The sequence below is a fragment of the Trichogramma pretiosum genome, unplaced genomic scaffold (assembly GCF_000599845.2).
Source record: "Trichogramma pretiosum strain Unisexual culture from Peru unplaced genomic scaffold, Tpre_2.0 scaffold4, whole genome shotgun sequence".
Lineage (NCBI taxonomy): Eukaryota > Metazoa > Arthropoda > Insecta > Hymenoptera > Trichogrammatidae > Trichogramma > Trichogramma pretiosum.
The window spans coordinates 1,864,137-1,880,613 of record NW_019641688.1 but is presented as its reverse complement, the minus strand read 5'-3'; the positions used below and the strand labels follow the sequence as shown (position 1 = coordinate 1,880,613).

Sequence of the window (16,477 nt, the reverse complement as noted above, 5' to 3'; positions counted from 1 at the left end):
CGTCCCGCTGCTGACTTTCTCCCCCTCGCATCGTCGTTGGCATGCGCGCATTTCAAATCGGTTGGGAACTCCATAAAGTCGGTACGGGACAAAGAGGTAACGCACACGACTCGTATAGGTATATAAGAATAAAAAAAACAGAGCCCCGCGTGCTCGCACCTATATGCAAGCGGCCGTTGTTGTGTGCGAGAATGACGTCACTGAGGCGGACAAAAGAGACGGTTAAAGAGATTGCACAGGCGGCACTGCTCGATTCGCGGGACTCTGCTGCCGCGGCGGTGCTGACCTCTGCTGGCGCAGCCGCGAGACTCGAGGCCTGAGCTCGTTACATTTGCGCTTACTACTACTACTACTATACGATCCTCGCTTCGCCAGGCAGAGTCGTTGGCTTAGCTTCGGCAGTTACACTCGTTCAGCGCCTGCTGCACCACGATGTGCGCGCATTCGATACATGGCGGCCGTTGGATCAACTTGGATTAATCATATCCGTTGATTTGTTGTAGTATACGGTGTACAGAGACCGACCGACTATCGCTATTATATGTATATGTAGGCGCGCGCACACGCATAGGTACACATGTATAGATCGAGTGTGCGCCATCGTCGTTACAGTGCGTGAGAGTGTGTATTGTGCGCCCGACTATTAGTGTCAGTGTGTGCGTGTCCAACGTGTGTATTAGCTTCGAACTTGAGCGATTGTCGCCAGTAGCGAGCAGTGCGTCTCATCGAATAGACGTTTTATACACTTATATCATATTATTACTATATAGAGTAGAGGAGAGACAATCGTGTGAGAAACCCGAGGTGTCTCGGTTTTGTGTTCTGCCAGTAGTAGTGCTTGTAAAGCGAGTTGGCAGCGCAATATCAACTATCAACTATCTCTCTGCCAGTGTGTGTGACCTGTGTCGCGAGTGACGACGAAGTTTTTCTATACTAGATTATTATAGCCATAGCCGTGCGTGCCGAAATTTCGACCAAAGGCTTTAAAGGCGCTCCTTGTAGTTAGTTTTTTTTTAAATTATAATCACGACTATTTCGTCCACACACACACACACACGAACTCGTCGAGAGGTGTGTGTGCGCATGTGAGTGTGGAAAACTCGTGTATATGTGCGCAAATCGTGTGTTCGTGCGAGTGTGACATCCAAGTAACACAATCAAGAGGATATAGCGGTCAACTGCCTGCGGTGCGTGCAGCTGTAGTATTTTCTCTGCAGCACACACACACACACACACACACACACACACACGAGAGCTACCCTGCCAGCGTAAGCAGCAGCATTAGCCTGCTAGACTTGCTGCCCCAATATAAAAATACATAATAACCGCCGTCCAAGTTCCAACGTCCTTTTCTTTTAAAAAAAGAAAAAACAAGAACCGCCGTGAACTGTTCAGCAATAATATTATAGCGAACGTGACACGCACTCTCTGCGCTCATTCTGACGTTGGTTTAAAGAAGAAGAAGAAGTTTAAAGGGCTCAATCGTCGCGCACGCATACGTCCGCATATAATATAATACAGCAAAAGAGTGTCTCTGCGCTCTCTTTCTCTCTCTCTCTCTCTCTCCTCGCTCGCTCTCTCGGTGTGCTGTTATTTTGTATGCCTCTGCGCTCCGAAACGTCGCAGCGTATACATATAGTTATATATTTAATATATATACCCACACGTTCACATTCACACACATATCCGAGTTCTCTTCTCTCGTCTCTCTCTCTCTCTCTCTATAGATAGAGTCTCATAGTTCATCCATTCGCCTCGAGCAGAGCGAGAGACAGACTGTGTGCCTCACACAACAAGTGTGTGCGGCAGAGATCATTCGAGCGACGTCTCTATATAAACCGTCGTGTGTCTTCCTTCTGCCTTGGTTGTGCGTCTCGCCAAGAGACAGATAAAGCGAGAAGGAGAGAAGACGACGAGATAGATTGTATAATAATAGAAGACGTTTAAGTGCAGTGCAGTGTGCATGAAATGGATCTGCTGACAGAGCTGAGGGTGCCGACGCGCTCGGCTCCGAGACCACCTGATCTAACCTCCTCCACCTCTTCTGCTGCCGCTGCCGCCGCCATCACTTCGCCCCCGAGGAACAATGACATGTGGTCTGGGTGAGTCTCAATTTACTCTTCTTTTTTTTTATTATTCTTCTTTCTTACAATAGCTAATGTTACGTGCAATTTCTCACACTCATCGCGTCTAATTATCGTTATTTTTTTTTGTTGCCCGATTTCAAGACGCGCCGAGCGCACAAGCTGTCAAAAGAATCTTCTCGACATTTCTCCGATATTATATGTCTATATATTGTTTGACTCATTGCGTTCACGTAATTGTCCTCAAAGCCTGCGAGGTTATACATTTTTTTTCAATTTTTTTTTCCTTCTATCTCGCGTGAACCTGACGCGGCCGCTGCTGCTGTCAATGTGTAATTGAGAGATGGTTGTTTAAAAAGTAAGACAAAAGCTTTCATTGGCTCGTAAATAAATCGAGGATCTTTGACATTGGATTAAAAGGCTATTAGTTGCCCCGACGAACATTCGTCAACGATCAATTTTTATTTTAACTCAAAGCCAATGAAGGAAATAACAGATTGACGATTGTAATTGACAGCGATGGAGACGAAGTCAGGCGCCACGTGCAAGTGAAAATTCAATCCTTGTGTTGCTGCACCACGTGCGCGTTAGCTCCTCGAATCCTAAAAATAACCAAACTTATAGGCCCCCTGCGCTTGTAGGTCAACTTCCTTTCAAATCTCACTCGTGAAAGCCATCGATCGTGTCACCGAATTAATGCCCCTTTACTCCCGTCTAAATGAAAGAAACGAGAGAATGAAAGAAAAAATTAAACTTGACTTATAATTCGGCGAAGATTTTTTTGTTTACGCAGGTGTAAATACGAGCGCTTATCTTTCGCGTGCTTCATTGACGTAAAACCAGATCGATTGCGCGCAAATATATATATCGTGTACACGCAAATTGCCGCGAGTGAGAGTGCACGAGCGGAGAACATATAAAATTATATACCTTTTTTTTTCTCTCTCTACGGCTATTGTGCGAGATTAGCTTATATAGTAATATCACATGCAGCAGTGAATGGAAATTTTTTAATGACCTCGAAACAACCATAAACATATCCACAGAAAATCTCGTACGAACCTTGAAAGAGACGAGCGAGCGTTGGATGGTAAAAAAAAAGTAAATAACGTTAAACAGCGCAAGATTTGCCAAATCGTACTCGATGAGAATTCCCGAAATTTGCGAAAACATCGACGCGCGCTTTTCGTAATTTCGTGTAATTACTCGGTTGCGTTAATTACCTATCGACTCATATTTCTCAATCGGTGCTAGGCCGTACGAATCAAATTTATGAATCATCGCTGCGCTCATGGCTCATTTTCCGATACGCTCGTGGTATTGAAAATTTGATCTTGATGAGAAAGAAATGAATAGGTTGTGTGCTCGATTGTGCTAGGTCATTCGGGTTCCACCCACTGACGATGTCCAGAACACATTTTTTCGCGCAATTATCTTCACGCTCTCGATGAATTCATTCGTGAAACGCGTAAGACCCGTTGTTTTTTTTTTTAATTAATTCATGCATTCACACATCTTAAAAATCTCAAGTATCTTCGAGATCATCGACAATAGCGCCGCAAGTAATTATTAATTATACGAATCAAGCGTCGTTAACGGCATCCTGCATCATGCTCGCGCATGCACAGCAGCGCACTCGAACGCTGCGCTGGACCAAATCTGTGTGCACTTCCGGTAAAGCCAGGTGCTGCTGCTGCACACGTCACGTGTGCAGTATAATTTCTCTTCGGTGGCGGGGCGCGCGCGGGCAGGCACGCTTTCGGTGTCTAGAATTTGTCCTACTTATAAAAATGAGACACGCTCCGTATATATATGGGAAAGAGGCGGGCGCGCGCGCGCGCATTTATAAATATACTTTTTTCTCTTTTAATATATTCAAGTGTATCTTCGGCCTCGTCTTCAAACTACCGTTTGTGATATACGACGGCGGCAGCGCGCGGTCGCATAAATAAAAAATGAAATGACATTTCGGAAGAAAAAAGAAAGGGACCGAGCGAGTCTCGAGCGAGATGCCCGCGCTACGAACGCTTGTTTTCCATCATCAGCATATAATACGCTTTCGATTCTTCGCCTGTACAACGGTGACGACGACGACTCGAGTCCGCAGTATGTTCAATGACTTTGTGCGTCGCGCAGCAAGAAGTCGCTTCGTTTGTTTGAATAAACAATCCCGAACTGCGCGCGAGTGCGCTTACATTTGGCGATAATGTTCGATATGTGTGTACGTTATACTCGCTTGCGCTTGCACACGCGATTGCTCTCGAAATAACGCGAAGCGACCCAGGCCAATAATCGTACGATTTTAAAATCATTATTTTCACGACTCCGCGGCGTACTGGTAAAATCGGTTTATTTATTTTTCTTCTCCAGATTAATGTTCATTTAATTATAGAGGCACACTGTGACTTACTATACAGCTGTTTAGACAACGCGGATAAGAAGTATAATTATCTGCGCGCCGCGCCACGGAGAAGCCTCGAATGCCTATGTGTGCATCGCGAGGCTATCACTTTTCTCTTTTCCATTTCGTTTACTCTTCATTATATATTTATCTCGGATGTATATAAAAGGCCCGATCGTGTCTCTCTCTCAAGGCTCATTATTACAAATCGATAAGATCTGAATTTCCCCGCGGTAACGTTTTTCCCCAGCTCTATTCTCGATGCCTAAAAAATAAAAAATAAACAAAAACTCGACTCTCCTGTCACACGCTATAATGTATCGCGTGCGCCAAATTGCGTCAGACGAAAAATTAAAAAAAAAAACATTCCTAGTCGAGATTCACTCGCGCGCGTGCACGTTTAACATTAGCGTTAATATCTCGTGTATATTATTTCTTATTGCGCTGCATCTGATGCTCTCTTTTTTTCCAGTAGTACGCTTTTCCGCTTCTAAAAATCCGCGTCCGATAATTCGAAACGCGCCGCCTCGTATATTTTCTACGCATTATAACAGATAAATTTATATACTCCTACTTATTTTATGACGGGTGGGATTGGCACGTGTTAACGATACGATAAAATCGCACAACTATATGCTCCTCATAATTATTAATCGCTGGTAATTCCTAGTGTTTTTGTTCTCCACTATAAAAAAAAAGATTCGCCGCTTGTGCGCCGCTGGCAGACAATTTGCATGGAAAGTTTTTGCGATTAGCAAGTAGTTAGCTCTCGAAGCTGCAAGCGCGAATACTCGGGTGTGCGTATGTACTTATATTTAAAATAAGGACCGAATTATATAGTGCACCACGCGTATATTTCTGTGCACGAAAACGTAACACAGTTTCAAGTCGCAGTTGGCACGAATGATTTTTGTTTGTTTTTGGATGCGCGCGTATAGTTGTAAATCTATATACATCACGTGGTGTTTGTTTATTTGCGTGCGCGCGTAGGGATTCGACGCTTTGCTCGAAAAATGTTTGCGCCTCCACTCGACTACACTACAATAGGCGTTTCTTTTTTTTTCTTGCCCGATAAGATCGTTGTTTAAGCCAGGCGCCGCAGCGAGCTGCGAACAGCAGCGGCGCAATTAATACGGGGAAAAAGTTTCTCGCGTTTTCTGTGCGCGAGCCGCATGATTGTTAAATTATAATACGATTTAAGACGCATCTCGACTTGATTTTAATTTTTTATCTTTTGTTTTGCAGAATCGATCCATTCAGTCCAATAATGACGGTGAATCAGAAGAAAAAGCCACCGCCAAGGCCACCACCGCCAAAATTCACCATACGCAGCAATAATACTCCCCAAGACAAACCAAAGAATAAGCCCGTAAGTATAATGAAAACTTACAATGTATCGCGTTACAAATTGTTAAATAAATATAATTGTGCTTCCGAAGCAAACGAGCAGGAAGATGTTGGCTGTATCGACGATATCATTTTTTATGTTATTATAACTCGTTGTTTTATCAAGCGCGATTTTTCATAACTTCCTCCAAAGAAGGCAAGAGAGCCGCGTCGTCGCGCTTGCGAAATCTGCGAATGAAGCACTTGGTTTACAAAAAGGAAAAATATCAAAGTTGCAATCGGTCGTTGCGCGAAAACGCGTAAGGCGCAAAACTCTGTAGTATAATTTCAATAATCCGAGGAAAGAAAGAGAGAAAGAAAAATCGCGTCCTTGAAAACGAAACGTTGAAATTAACTTGTTGCTCCAATGGGACCAACAGCGGCGGCAGCTACTATAACGATACGCGAGAGCCGCGTGTATTATACACTACTCAAGGTTACTTCCGAAATCCAGCACGGAAAACTAAACTCGCGTACAGCAGTAGTAGATTACATACTTTCACTTCCCGTAGCAAGTAACGATATTCAGAAGCGAGAAGCGTGTAGTACGAGACTCGTAAACAACTCGGATCGCCGCGCAGAGATCTTTTAAAGTCTCGTTTCAACAAAACATAGTCGTTAATAATAAACTGCGTCTCGAAAACCGAAAAGATGTTATACACCTTCGGCCGATGCTATGAAACGCAATTGATCCGAGACCGATATATGCATAATGAAGCAGTCAATTTTTTTCCCGTTCGCGTCAGATAAAAAAGAAAAGCACAGCAACAAAAAAAAGGCGATAGAACGTCCGATTTGATACATGAATTTTTCCCCGTTCTTCTTCCACAGACAAGGCCAACGGAACTGATAACGAATCTCTTCGGTCGTCGCGGCTCCAAGTCATCGTCGTCGTCGGTATCGTCGACCACTACCGTACAGAATTATGGCACGACCATCCGCAACGCGTTTCCGACGACGACGAAGCAGCATCAGTCGCAACAACCGTCGTTGTTCAACGACACTCACAGCAGTAGCAACAGCAACAGCAACGGTCCGATCAGCATGTGTCTGATAGATCTGAGCCCGCCCGGTTCGCCGACGCCCTCGTCGACGACCCGATCGAGCAGCGACGGTGTGAGCGTGGACAGCTTTGGCAGCGACGGCAACTCCAATCCGTCGGCCTTTACCAGCGGCAGTAGCGCTTGCAGTGCGTTCGAGGACGACTTTGACTTTTTTGGCAATCTCTCGGTCAATGGCAAGAAGCCGAATAATCATCTGTCGGCTGCGGCGACGACGACTGCAAGCAACGACCCGTGGAAAGTCAGCTGCACCCAAGACCCCTTCGGCTCGTTCGACGCCTTCGCCAGCTCTTCCTTCTCATCGTCAACACAATACCAGCAGCAGCAGCAACAGCAGACACAGCAGCAGCAGCAGGTTTGTGTCTATTTTTTATTATCTAGTTTTTCACTCACTCGTGCCTGCACTCGTTGCGCAATTGTGATTGCATATATGTGCGCGCGAGTCTCTTTGTGCTATATATGTACGTATTATATGTGACGTGCATTAACACATGCTCGTCCGGCGCACGATGCAGTAATCAGTAGGAGCTTTCTATTGTCTCTCTCTGTGCACGATGCACTGCGCTCGGCGTTGCGCCCCTGTTATTAAGCTATGCGTGCGTGTGAATTTGTGACGCTCCGTGTCCATGTGTGTCACTTGACGTGGCCGCCGTCGCTATCTGCTTTATTTTATATGTACACGCATTTTTTTGTTCGACTATTATAAAAGCAAAAGAAAAAGGCATTACTAATAGCCGCTAGAATTCTCATTCTCGGCTATGCTAATTACAATCAACATAACAACTTCGTCGAAGCGATTTATCCTTCGACGCGGTTAGATAATGCAATATATGTCTGTCTGGCTACGATATGTATGCGAGCATTTTTCTCGAGCGTATTTAACATTGACTAGAAACTCCAAAATAAAATTAATTAAATTAAATTTTTTTTCTCGCATTCAAGTGGTCGACTGCGTCCTCTACTACGTCCTCCATATTGCAGCAACAAACACAGATCAAGGAAATCGGCGAATCGAATTTCTTCGCGTTCAACGACATCAACACGACGTCGTCGTCGACGAGCTTGTTCGACTCTGCTCCAGTTACCGCGGCTGCACCTTCGTCGCGGCCGACGTCCTCCTCCTCGTCGACTTCGCCGACCGAGGCGACCGCCAAGTCGAATTTTGTCATGCCCACGATAATTCGAGCTAAGAAGCCAAGCAGCAACAAAGAACCGCCACCCAAACCGGCTCAGCCGCCAGCTCTGTCGGTGAGCAAGTACTCGAGCGCACCTAGATTGACTCCAGTGAGCGACGACAATAAACCCGGCTGGGCCGAGGATGCGTCGCCGCCGATGCCAAAGTTGCCGCCTCCACCGCCACCGCCTGAGTACATGGCCAGCTTGGAGGATGGTTTAGTGGTAAGTTTTATAATTCGCGATCTTTACATCATTATAGACATTTTCAAAAGTCATGAATCTAACGTCTCCGCGTTCTTATGTAATTTGCTCGCAAAGTCTCGCTAATTCGCTTTTACGAAAGTACGTGACTCGCGCTTCAATGTGCTGCATTTAATAACTCGGATTTCTATCTCAACAGGAAAATTTCGAGCGTCCGTACGGCGTAGCTCTGTACAATTTCCCAGCGTCGCAGCCTGGCGATTTGGAGTTGAAAGAGGGCGACGTCGTTTACTTGACCAAGGCCGTCAACGACGACTGGATGGAAGGCTGCGTGGGCGTTACCGAGGGTATCTTCCCGGCCAATTTCATCGACGTCAAAGTTCCGCTGCCCGGCTGCGATAGTCACGTCGTCAATGCGCTCTACGATTTCAACGCGGAAACCTTCGACGATTTATCGTTTAAGGTAAGTTTCAGCAAGTTTTGTTTATTCATCAAATGTTGGAGCGGTCGAGCTAAAATAAATGAATGTTCAATTTTCAGGAAGGAGCTACGATTAAAGTTTTATCCAGAATATCAGATGAGTGGTTGTATGGAGAGTGTAACGGAGAAAAGGGTCAGTTCCCAGCAAATTTCGTTGACAGAATACCGAGCGACTTTGCCGCTCACTTATGAGATTCATTAGTGCAGTTAATAATCTGGCAACAACTGACTGATCGTCGTACAAGACTGTTCGGCTTTATTTTTAAGCGAGTGGTCTTTGATTATTTATAATTTCGTGGTATTAAGTGCATAATAACGATAATCGTAACATCAATTTTTGTACAAACGTATTTGCCTATCTTCGTAGCGCTTTGTTCTAATATAGCAAACAAAAATCTCATAAAAATCGTAACTATAAGAAAGACTATATTTATAAAAGTAAGCTGACACTGCTGGCAAGAAAGTGAGTGCACTCGTCAAAATTACCAACTTGTATATAATCGTGGTTTTTTGTGCTTGATAAGAAATTTATTGTTTTCCTGTGTCATTTTGTAAAAAGTATTGTACATTTGTAGAGAAATCTCATTTATTTTCAAAAACTTTGGCGTTTAACGATGCAATAAATGAACGGTTAATTATGAATAATTGTTTAAACTTGTTGCTTGCAATTAAGTGTTTTAAGTTTCAAATTATGGAAATTAATTAAAAGGCGACTTTTAATTCACCTATAAGGTAGTTAATAAAATTTAAATGAGTGGTTATTTTGTAAATATTTGTTCTCATAATTTTGCTTGATACTGCATGCTTGAGAATAAAAAAGTTTTTTGGTATGTGTATTACAATTTATGCGTATCTATTTTAAATTTATACGTGAAAAATTGGAGATGCTATGCATAATGTGATTGTAATGGTTGTTGATGTTTACGCTCGTATTTAAATACGTTTCGCGTTTCAGCACATAAACATTTGTGAATTGATGGCAGCATTGATGTATACTGTTTTTTATTGTTTATAAACTAGATTTCACTAATTTTGTGTTATAATGTATATTATTCGTTTCCAGTATTAAAAATTAAACTGGAACTGATTTTAAAAATTTACTTCATAAGGGACCAAAATTAGCGATTTAAAATTGAAATTCAAATCAACCGTCAGAAACGAATTGTAATTATCATTTCTATAATGACTTTGTATATTTAGTAGTATGGATTATTTTATCGTTTTGATAATTCTCTACTATGTGATATTTTAATTTGATACATACTCTTAAATCAATTATATTAACACTTTGTTAAATATTAATAAAACGTCTTCGTCAGAATAAAAACAATTTTTATTTTATGAAATTATTCAAAAAGTATTTGAATCGTTTTCTCGCATAAATTTATTATAAAAATAAAAGATTTTGTTAACTGTACAATTTTCACACCATCTTAAATGAAGCCAATTTTCTAATAATCTGCATCGGACTCTTCTGTCTCTTGGTCATAAACACTGACTTGTCGGATAGGAGAGGTAGTACCTTCGATTTCTTCTTCACTCTCTGGTAAGTTTTTCTCTCTGCTATCAATAGCATATCTTCTCCATGGTATCCTATATTTACAATTAGATTTAGAATTGATGCATTAATATGTACATTTGATATAAAAATTATGAAAAGTATTTAAGGTACCTTTTTTTGTTGTCATAACAATCTTCTATAAACTTATGACTTACAATTTTGCAAGAACCTTTTAGTTGCTGAATTTTTGGAGTATTTGGAAAGGCACTGACCAAATGAGTACATTTGTTATTTGATGTATTAGGATTGGCATTGTATTGGGCCCCCATTTTTAATGCCTTTTTTCGAATTTCATCTCTTTGAGGATTCTTATAACCACTCAAAGCAAAATTGATGTCTTCAAAAAGTTTATTGAACTGTTTTTTTGGTTTTGATATTTTTCGTTTCTTATGCTTTGGAGATTGATTTAAAGCTTTTGGTTTCCTGAGTAAATTACATTTTGTACACAATTCATCAGGTTTAGTATTACATTTAGAACATTCTTCTTTTTCCTTATTTTTCAAAACTTTAGGAGAATCATGAGAAGTTTTACTTGAACTATCATTTAAATTCGCTTTTGTTTTTACATCTGTTTGATTAGTTGTTTTTTTGGTTTGCTTAGGACTTGGAATAACATCTCCAAATAAAGTTCTTGGCACTGAAGAATTTATTTGATTCTTGTCTGGTAATAAGGATTCATCAAATAAGTTATCTTGATCATCTGCAATAAATAATTCAACTTTATGTTTCTAAAATATATATTCGGTTTTATAAAAAAATTTATTGTACCTGATTTTTTCTTATCTTGTTCCTGATTATCAGCTTCTAATTTATCAAGCAAGGGTCTCTTTTTTGGTTCAGTACGTGATTCTTGCTTTTTATTGAAATTGCTCGCACCTTGTTCAGCAATTTTATTTTTTAGCTCTTCTTTGTAATTTTTCTTCTTTTCAAATGCACTGAAATACTTCTCTTTCAGAGATCCTGGACCATCCTGTTTTTCTTTCAATTTAAATCTACCAAATACATCCAAACCTATCTCCACAACAACTTCAGTTTTTAATGAAATGAATTCCAAGCCAAAAACTTCTCTGGGATTAGCAGATTGCATACAGGTAACTTTAACTCTGTCAAACTTAATCTTAACAGTATCGGGATTGAGTTCTCGCTTAGTAAATATCTGTACCTGAGCTCTGAATTTGTTATTGAGTGCCTCGTCGTGAGACAAAAATTGATGATTCACAACCGGTACCCATTTGTCAGGCTCCTCTGAGGTAGATGCTTCAACCACAACAATGCACGACCTGTAATTGCCAATCTCCAAGCCGGTTATGCAGGAGGGCTCTGCTAATTGCAGTATGACAGTGGCAATGACTTCGGTTGGCTTCGCACAATGCCATCCTGCTTTTGGCGGATTATCCAACAAGTTGCTGGCTGGATAAGCTGGATCCTCAGACGAGCAGCTAATGATTTTTGACACTTTGATAATCATTTTTTTGATGTAAAAGAAATCCTCACATATCTGATATCAAGTAAACAAATCGAGATGACAGCACGAGGAGATAACGAAAATTAAATCACCACACAGCCACAGTGGAATGAATCGGAAAAACTGCAAAAACCATAAAGTAGTTTGAATGTAAACATAACCTTTGACGAGTGGCGGCGATCGGCGAATCAGCGCAATCATTTCGCAGTTCGCACAGTTTCTTACCTTACTCGGATGGCAGACGACGCGTTTCTGGCGCGCAGTTTTGCGCAAACGGCACGCACGCGAGATATGATTCGACTCAGAAAAGAAGTGGCGATTGCCCAAACAAGTGCTGATCACGCGTGGAACTGCACGACACGGGTACAGACATGTAAGTAGGCATTACTCATCTTTAATTAAATTAAATAAATAATCACCAAGATCAACTTGTTCAATGTAATATGCATGCGATTATAATAACAATAGCGAATAATACATAGCGAGTATGGATTTGCATACATACAGAAGTTTAGCGAATTAAGTCTCTTGTCGCATTTTTATGTACAATATAATACTTGCGGTTTTTTTGTTTACAATTTACAAACGGTCTTATCTGTCGTAGTAGTAGTGGAATACATGACTTATGATCTATGATTATAGGCGTGGCGTTATTGTATATGTACAAGTGTGGCCAATGCGTTAACAATATTATCTACAATTTTGTACAATTTTTTTATACACAACTCCTCGAACCTGGTCTAATACTTGCGTGTGCGGTCGAATACTATAATTTTCTCTATCCTAAAACTGCAAAGAGTTGCCATATGCTTTCGATTGTTTTTTTTTCCTTTTATCGTGCGTTCTATATGTTATTTTGGTTTGATCATTGATTTTTTACGTACCACGGGACAAAACATTGCGAATCTTTTGTCTGATATTCTCGAGAAAGCCGGGAATGGGAATGCTTATCTGGTTCTTGACGAGCTCGAACGCGTCGTCGAGATACATGGCCATCTTCTCGAGATAGCCGCGCTTGGGATACGTGTCCACGTACATGCCCCTATGATGATCCGAGAAGTACTTGACGCACTGCTTGGGCCGGTCCACGGTGGGCACGTAGAACGTGTTGGCCGTGTGGAGGCTTCGCAGGTGCTCCGGGTGCCGCTCCGCCGCCATGCCCATCTCGGCGCACGTGTTCGACTGACACTTCCAAATGTGCTGGCCGGACTTCATGACGTCGCCGAAGGGTCCCTTGAGGTCCCAGGGTATCGACCAGAACGGACAGTTCTTCTGCTCGTGACTGTAGCGCACCGACTCGACGAACACGTCCACGGCTCGCAGATGATTGCAGAACGCGTTGTCGAACACAACTGCGAGAGAGTACGCGAATACAATACAGAGGGTTTTCACAGGGTTTTTTTGTTTGCGAACGACTGTACTCACTGTGTCGAGCGATCTTCACGTAGCCGAGGAAATATTTATAGAGTTCGGATCTCTTTTTTGCCTCGTTGGCGCCGCCCATGCAGTCGGGCTGGAGATTGCCGCCATCGATGTAAAAGTCGAGATCACCTATGGGATCCATGAGTCCGAGGGCGGCGTTCCTCGTCACCGCCGCGTCGGTGTGCACTATGTCGACGAAATCGGCGTCTTCGCGCGACAGTCGCTTCGGTTCGGTTTCGCGCGGCTCCTCGAAGCACGGCTCGGCCGGATCCAGACCCGTGATCCGATTGACCCGGAATGCGTCCTGCTGCTTGAGATAGTGGGCCGCCTGGCCGGCCGCGTGAGCCCCGAGACTGTGGCCGAGGAAGTGCACCGGGCCCCAGTCGGTGCGCTTCACTCCCTTCGACTCCCAGTGATCGATCATGCCGCTGAAGAATCTGATAACGATTCGTTATAATTGTAACGATTCGATACTTGATATTATTATGCAAAAATCATTTAGGACGTACTTCCGTATTTCTTTGGCGACGTGAATGGTGTTACGAGCCGCTTGTTCGTACATGAAGATCTTACTTCCGCCAATCCAATCGACCAGAATCACGTTCATTTTAGGATCCTAAATGAACCAATCGTTTCTCATATCCGCTTTGAAGCTTATCCTTAAAAAAATTTTTAAAAATCGGCATACCCATAGTAGAAGCTGCTTTTGCAATTCCAAAAACGAAGGCATCCTGCCGTCCACCATATAGCCGTGTATGAGCACGGCGGTGCGCTGTCGCGGATCGAAGTGCTCGAACAGTATCGGCATGAAGTCGGAGCGGGTTTGGCGACCCTGAGGCAGAGCCCCCGACGTGACGTTGAACCAAACCGAGAAGACCTTGTGGCTCGTGAGAAACTTGCAGTCGAGCTTGCCGAACATGAGATTCGACACGAAGCCGAGAGCCCTGAATATGTCCGAGTCTGCGGGGCCCGAAACGGTTTTGTTTGTAATTATCAACACACTGACGCACTAGTGGACGCGCACGTTTTAATACTAACGTTTTTTTTTTTATTTTTACTTACCTTCATCGGCTGCTTCGATCTGCCCGATCGCCGCTAAAGCACCGGCAAACAACACTAACACGAAAACTTTCATGGTTCCGAGGGTGGGTTAAATCGCGACGGTCGACACTCGTTATTAGACGAGCCAAAAACGATTGATGCATTTCTGCCAAAATTTGATACCTTTAAGTACCCAATCCGCATTTTATCTTATCAATTTTGAATATGCAATAAGAAAACAGCTGCGTGTGAAATTTGTACAAAGCTTGCGGAGCGGCGCATTGATTCGGGGGCGGGGCTGAGACAAATCCGGCGACGGCGACGATGACTTCGTCCTATCTTGCATTGCAATGCTTGGAAAATTGGCGCGATGAAAATATAGAAATCGGAATAAAATATTTACTTCCGATAGCGCGCGGGTTCGACGATTCGCGAATTGTGTTTTGACATTTGTTTTGGACGCGTTTGTATTAATTGCTCAAAGTCATACGATCCACGTTGTAAAAAGTTGTTCGGTTGTGAGTTTGAAGTTTGATTAACGACGCCTCGCTGCGACCCAGTCGTGTCTGTTCGACTGGCGTGAAAATTTGTATGTGTACTTTGATAATCAAAATATTAAGTAATTAGAATTGCAGCCATTTCTCCCCTACTCACTTCCGCACCTGCGATTATTTTCATTTTTTTTATGCGATTGATTTCTTATTTCTTTGAAATTCAAAGTTCACGCGCCACGCGATTTTTATTTTTAATATATATTCATTTAGTATTAAATGATAATCACTACACGTGTTTCAAATACGTCAACAAATTCGTGTTTTTCTTATTATCTCTTATTGACCGATGCGCGGAAAGATGAAAGTTGAGCAAAAAAAAGAACCAACCTCAATATGATTGCCGGATTATATTATTATGTAGAGCAATATTTGAGAATCGAAGTTTGAGTACATGTGCGCCCGGTTATTAGTCTAAGATTCGCGAGTTTCAACAATCGCGGTGAAGGTCACGAGCAATTAACAATCAAAATATTGCGTAAATAATTTGCCGACGCACAAATCGCGATGCATATTTTAAGAGTCTGTCGAAAAATTGTATTATTCGAAAGTTAACAGACGAAATATATAATATCAGTCTCGATTTTGTTCCGCTTTCACGAAGTAGTTTTTCCATTTAGAATAAAAAAAATCAAAACGTGACTTTGACAAAAATTTTTTGAATAAACTGATGGACAGATTATCTTGATACAATGCTGATGGTTAGGCAATCGCTAAAACTAGAAAAATTATTATTTCGACATACGCGTCCGTAAAATTTTTGAAGAGAAAAAGATTTTTTTTTCGTGGCAAATAACGAATATCAATTGACCAATATATTTCGGCTAATGGGAACTGTCAAGCTCATGTCTCACGCGTGGGTCACTCATCGCAGAGTAAACATCAAACATGTCTCCATATCATTTTTATTATTGAGCATTGTATCAATAGTTTCAGGATAAAAAAAGTAGCCTGTCAGTGAAAGCGAATATCTCGAGATATAGTAAGCTATACAGGTCAATGCCAAAACGCAAAGCATTGAATCACATATGCTTGGTAGTCAGCAATAACTTCGCTTTACACTGTGTTAATCGGAGCTAATCGATAGTAAAACAACACAATGCACGAATACATTGTTTATTGATCGGCTATATACGGGGTATCGAGTATTTGATCGCGTAGCAGCTGCCTACACACGTTATGTTTTGAAAGTTTTTCGAAAAATTTCCGCGCGCTCGGCGCTCTCTTTGATTCTTTTTAAGTATGCACCGCTGCAGGTGGATTATAGAGAGGAGAGAGAATGGAAAAGGGCATTGGCGCGTGGCAGCTCCATTTATTTACCCAAAAATTACCGAATTATTCGAGAAAAAAATCAAACTCTCGCTTTGGTTGCTAAGCTGTAGAATCGATCGAGGCGCCCAATGATCGGCTGCTATCCGAGTCTCGCCGACATTACTTTCCAGTAGATGATATATCAGGTGCGCCAGACTAACGTCAATTACTAATTTGGAGTCATTTTAAAATGTAGAAGTTATCTTGTTGCAAGTGAAGTGCCGGCACGACAGAATGTTTTAAAGGTGCAATGATCGGTATTCTCGCGGAGCATCGGATAAATTATATTGACATGGAACTCCGGTATAACCAGTGGCGCCACAGTGGCGTACGGCGG

The 16,477-nt window shown here is 42.3% G+C and overlaps 2 protein-coding genes across 2 annotated transcripts; one reads left to right on the top strand and one right to left on the bottom strand.

Moving 5' to 3' along the window:
• Positions 1–401: 401 nt before the first annotated feature.
• On the top strand, positions 402–9,431 carry LOC106656051 (uncharacterized protein B0303.7). Its single transcript, XM_014376687.2, has 6 exons — positions 402–2,102; positions 5,731–5,854; positions 6,703–7,287; positions 7,875–8,330; positions 8,509–8,772; positions 8,850–9,431. The coding sequence occupies exons 1-6, from the start codon at positions 1,969–1,971 to the stop codon at positions 8,979–8,981; spliced, it is 1,695 nt and encodes a 564-aa protein (XP_014232173.1). The 5' UTR covers positions 402–1,968; the 3' UTR covers positions 8,982–9,431.
• A 732-nt stretch (positions 9,432–10,163) lies between these two features.
• On the bottom strand, positions 10,164–12,051 carry LOC106656130 (DNA repair protein XRCC1). Its single transcript, XM_014376815.2, has 4 exons — positions 12,041–12,051; positions 11,119–11,938; positions 10,462–11,050; positions 10,164–10,382 (listed from the first exon to the last, which is right to left on the bottom strand). Exons 2-4 carry the CDS (start codon positions 11,816–11,818, stop codon positions 10,241–10,243), a joined length of 1,431 nt encoding a protein of 476 aa, XP_014232301.1. The 5' UTR covers positions 11,819–11,938; positions 12,041–12,051; the 3' UTR covers positions 10,164–10,240.
• Between the last annotated feature and the right edge of the window lie 4,426 nt (positions 12,052–16,477).